The sequence below is a fragment of the Mycetomoellerius zeteki genome, unplaced genomic scaffold, assembly GCF_001594055.1.
Source record: "Mycetomoellerius zeteki isolate Tzet28-1 unplaced genomic scaffold, Tzet1.0 scaffold188, whole genome shotgun sequence".
NCBI lineage: Eukaryota > Metazoa > Arthropoda > Insecta > Hymenoptera > Formicidae > Mycetomoellerius > Mycetomoellerius zeteki.
In genome coordinates this window covers 437,337-441,914 of record NW_017256836.1, presented here as the reverse complement: position 1 = coordinate 441,914, position 4,578 = coordinate 437,337, and the positions used below count along the sequence as shown (strand labels likewise).

Genomic DNA, 4,578 nt, shown 5'->3' with positions numbered 1-4,578 from the left:
GTCTCGTAAGGTCCGCATCAGTTTCAGTAGTGATCTCTGCATCGCCACACCATTATCGCCACCATGAACGCTATAGTGAGTTCTAGTTCTAATTCTAATTCTTCTCCGAGTAACTGGAATCGTCACGGTACTGCACTCGAGGGAGATCTCGTGATTTATGAATATTTGCGGGAAAATCACCCTAAGGAGAATAAGAAAGTCAAAATAATGTCAATTTGACGTCATATTGACCGATTATTGACCAAATTTATATCATTTTTTTGTCACGATTCAGTCAATATGACATTACTTTATAACTTTCTTGTTTTCTTTAATTGAAATGATTTTAAGCGCCCCGTAAATGGAATTTATTACAAGATATTTCTGATACGGTTTCTTAATTATTTCACGATATGTGATATTTATTTTATTTTATTTTACTGATATGATAATATTTTTTATTGTTTATTATAGATATTCTAGAATGATTTTTTATTTTTTTATCTCTGCACATGTGTCACGTATTTTTGTGAAAATTTGTTGTTTTGATATTTAAAAAATTCTTTTTTTTATGCCCATATTATAAAGGAGTTTAGGTTTGTTTTTTTTTTTGTGTTATACTAGACGTGCAACAAGAATTATTTTCTTCCTCATTTTGTATAAATATCAAACACATGTACATGTATATCCGTTTACGTTTTAAGTAGAAAGAATTTATATTGATTTAGGTATAAACCCCGCGAGAAATGACAAAGGAATCGATGTTGATTCGACATTCGATTCCATTGTTACTTTTTACGGGAAAAAAGCGGACTTATTGTCCGCTTATTAACCGTTTCGTGAGAAAATAAACTAATATAAAACATAATGTATACTTAACTTTACACAATGTGTATTTAACTACTTTACCTACAATACTTAATTGAATAAATTCGTTATAGCTTGTATTAGCCATTCTCAGCCTGGCAATGCCTATTTATGGCGAAGAAACACAGGTAGAAAAAAAACAAGAGAAGAGGGGTGCCTTAGGGTTGGGTTACGGAGGATACGGAGGATACGGATTAGGAAACTCTCTGATTGCAGGATCGACTTATGGAGGTAATTTCCGGTTAAAAATCCTTGACACCCGACGATTTGCACCTAATTTTATCTCGATTGAGAAGGTCACGCCCTTTCGATTTCAGGTCACGGACAAAGTTATCTCGGTGGTATTGCCCCGGGAATTGCCTCCTCGGGTCACGGCATTTCCGCACCTGCCTACAGCTACAGCGTGCCCATAGCGTCTCATGGATACAGCGCTCCGCTGGCTTATCGTATTGGTTATTCTGGTGGTCCAGGATACGGTGGTGCGAACCTAGGAGGACTAGGACACGGTGCCGCAGGAGCCTCATATGGCACCGGATTGGGATACGGTGCGAGGGGTCTTGGACACGGTGCGGGACTAGGATATGGTGCCGGACTCGGATACAGCGCGGGATTGGGACACGGTCTTGGTGCCGGTCTAGGTGTCGGTTATGGTGCCGGTTACGGTGCCGGTTACGGTGCCGGTTACGGTCACGGATGGTGAAGACGCGACGGCTGATGAATTATCTGACACACGTGGTGTCGCGAAACGTCCATAATCCTTCAATTTCTCTTGTCAACTTTGTCCTGATTGGCCTTACCACCCTCAAGCTTTATATCGTGCGACTTCCAAATAAATTTTATATTTTTTAATAATTCGCAGTACCTTTTTTATATATCCATTACAGCGAGGATGAATTATAATTAGTAATCTCTTGGAAATTAAATTGATCAATCTGTAAAATAAAAAGCATCAGAAGAAATTAATGAAATTAGTAAATTAATCAGTCTAATATTAAAATTAAGAAATTTATTAAAATATGAATGATCAATTTTGGTTTCTCAGAGACTCTATTATGTGACTGTCATGTTAGATGAGTTCGTTCATCGTCATGAACAATCAACATTCTTGTATCAGTAAATATAATATTTTTATATTTTCATTTTTTTCCCTTTTTTTAGATTGTTTCTATATATTTGTGAAATATTATTTATGAAATATTAATACTATTTTAATAATATGTGTTTCTACTATTTTCTTGAGATATGCGTTTTTTGAAAGAAGCATCTAACGTGTACGTTACATATATATCTTTGTATCTGAACATGTAATATCAAAAATAAATAGACAAAATGTATTTTTCTAAAAAAAAAATAAAACTGAATTTGATATACCAAAAACAAGAAATTATACGAATAATAAAATTACATAACAATTAGATTAGTTTTTCGAAAGTCGATAAATAAACTTTCTACTTTATGTACGTTAGTTGCCATCACGTCACTAGGTGGCGGTAATGTTCGAGCATATGTTCAAAATAGATTAAACAACATTCGGTGAGGTTAAGTTACTCTAGGAAAAGTCTATTAATTACATTAGTCATGAATTTCCTAGCCAAAAGTGTAATGAATATAGCAAGAACTTGCATAGCAAATACTATCCAAAGTACGATCATTGCGCGATACGATATAATTAATATTTTTAGTTATCTAACCTCTAATTTAATTTTGAAGAGAGTGGTTATTGTTATAATAAATATTTTTCTAAATTTTGTATTTTATTTATATATATAATCAGATTATCTCTCTCAATTTTTACAATATAATCTGATTTTATTTATTTCAGGTAGCAATCTAACTACGAAATTTTGTGAACACAGACATAGCCAAGGTAATATTGCTTAATATTAATTTATTTAATAATGAATTGAAATCTTGTATTTGCCATTAGCAGGAAACATACTAAATACCACAAAGATATGTGTGAGCACAACACTGCAAGGTAATGAAATTTTTTAATCTCTATGTAAGTCATAATTATTGGCGCTTTCCAGCAAGTGACATAGTATAATACAGTGATCATGTCTTTTTTGTTTAACATTAGCAAACAATGTAATGATTCATTCCTGCGAGAAAGCACCCTGCTGTTTTATATATCAGAATTCAACTCTTTTATTCGAAGCAGAAAGTACTTTCAACATAAATTAGATATTTATATTTTTATTATGACTGTTGATTTATCGTCACTTGAACTTACTGCTGGAAATTTAAGCTAATATTGATCGAACTAAGAGCCTTGTTCTTATGATTGAATGACTGAAAGAAAAATCAAGGAAAACTGTCTTTCTCAATTTTAGACAACTCTTGTTACGAATCTTATTTCTGAAAGAAATGTTATTTTAGACATGTTTAGAAATGTTATTTATAATCCTCAACTACATGAGTGGATTATTTGGACTCGGATGAAAATTTTAGTCTGCCGCTATTTTTGTATGATTAATATTGCAGAGTTGAAGTGAGCGGGTAAAAAACTTGGAACCTTTCTCTGTCGATCGCCGTGATGCAATTGTTTCATTGTTGTCTTGACGCTAATTATGATGCAATGAAAGTTTGGCTCGAATTATTTGGACCGTAAAATGTAAATTCGACAGATTTTTGTTAAAAACGGAAATTCGTTTTTAGTAAATGCCTGTTTATTAGTGCTGTATATTCAAGTATATATGTTGTCTTCTTATAATTACCCAGATAGCCAAAAGTCACAGCTGAACAGGCTGTGATTTCCAGTAGTTTAGATATCGTACTGGTATTGTGCAAGTCAATGTTCTCAGATTTTAGTTACTGCTTCAAATTATTTGACAGTGCTAGCATTAAACCAAAATTGCGTACCGTAACTTTAAAAACGCACTGTGCTGTTACGCATTGTGTTGTTATGCATATTGTCAGCATTAAAACAAAACTGCACGCTATAACTTTGAAATTGCACGGCGTTTTTACGCGTGACTAGTTTCGTGCAGAAAAATATTCTATATGTCCAATTTTCAAGCAGGGACATAGCGAAGTTCAATTTTTTTCTCGTATTTAAAAAACCACATCGAGTAGGATAAAAGGTGCAGTATGATGAGACTTCTCAGTCAAAAATTTTATCACCTTTTCCTTTTTTTGATAAAATATTTGCGTTCAGCAGACTCAACACTTGAGTCTGTTGAACGCAGCCAATAATGATAAGATGAATTCCCATAATTGGGTTCCAAGAATGAAAACTAATAAAAATTTTACATGTAACAGGATTGTGTGTTTAGCGTACTGTTCCAAAAAGACAAAATTTGTATTATTCATTGCACAGTCAACATGCTGCTACAACATAACTGTGTATCAGGTATAAATTTAACGTCGTGCTGACAATGCGCGGTTAACGTGCTGTTTACAGGATTTGTTTCATGTGACTTCACTAATTTCAACACATGATGTCTCACATGCAGGCCTGACGAGAGGGGGGGGGGTGATGGGGTGATTTCCCCCAGGCCCGGATTTTTTGAGGGGCTCAGATTTTTTGAGGATCCTAATTTTCTAAATGCTCATTGTTTTCGGAGCGCGTTCAAGTTTGTAAAGCAGCTGCTCACCGAGTGACTGAACATGATTAGTTCTTATCTATGGAGCCAACCAATCATGTTCAATCGCTCGGCAAGCAGACCTAGCCGCTTTGCCAGCTTGAACTCGCCTATAGTTTCTTATTTTTTGTAAAAACATTCTAAATTG

General features: G+C 34.3%; 2 protein-coding genes across 4 annotated transcripts in view; both read left to right on the top strand.

Moving 5' to 3' along the window:
* Positions 1 to 1,728, top strand: LOC108721949 (glycine-rich cell wall structural protein 2-like). Of its 2 annotated transcripts, none has more exons than XM_018446795.1 (3): positions 1 to 75; positions 921 to 1,077; positions 1,164 to 1,728. In XM_018446795.1, the coding sequence occupies exons 1-3, from the start codon at positions 64 to 66 to the stop codon at positions 1,544 to 1,546; spliced, it is 552 nt and encodes a 183-aa protein (XP_018302297.1). In that variant the 5' UTR covers positions 1 to 63; the 3' UTR covers positions 1,547 to 1,728. The 2 variants fall into 2 exon arrangements, with proteins under 2 accessions (XP_018302297.1, XP_018302296.1); XM_018446794.1 differs by having other exon boundaries at positions 1,143 to 1,728.
* Positions 1,729 to 2,272: 544 nt separating this feature from the next.
* The window catches only part of tko (30S ribosomal protein S12 technical knockout), a 7,294-nt gene continuing 4,988 nt past the window's right edge, over positions 2,273 to 4,578 (top strand). The window contains exons 1-3 of one of the 2 annotated variants that reach the window (XM_018446797.1): positions 2,273 to 2,488; positions 2,669 to 2,713; positions 2,774 to 2,824. In XM_018446797.1, the coding sequence (XP_018302299.1) occupies positions 2,425 to 2,488; positions 2,669 to 2,713; positions 2,774 to 2,824 (160 nt within the window). In that variant the 5' untranslated portion in view covers positions 2,273 to 2,424. The remainder of the gene's footprint in view (positions 2,489 to 2,668; positions 2,714 to 2,773; positions 2,825 to 4,578) is intronic. The other variant, XM_018446798.1, reaches the window with a different exon arrangement.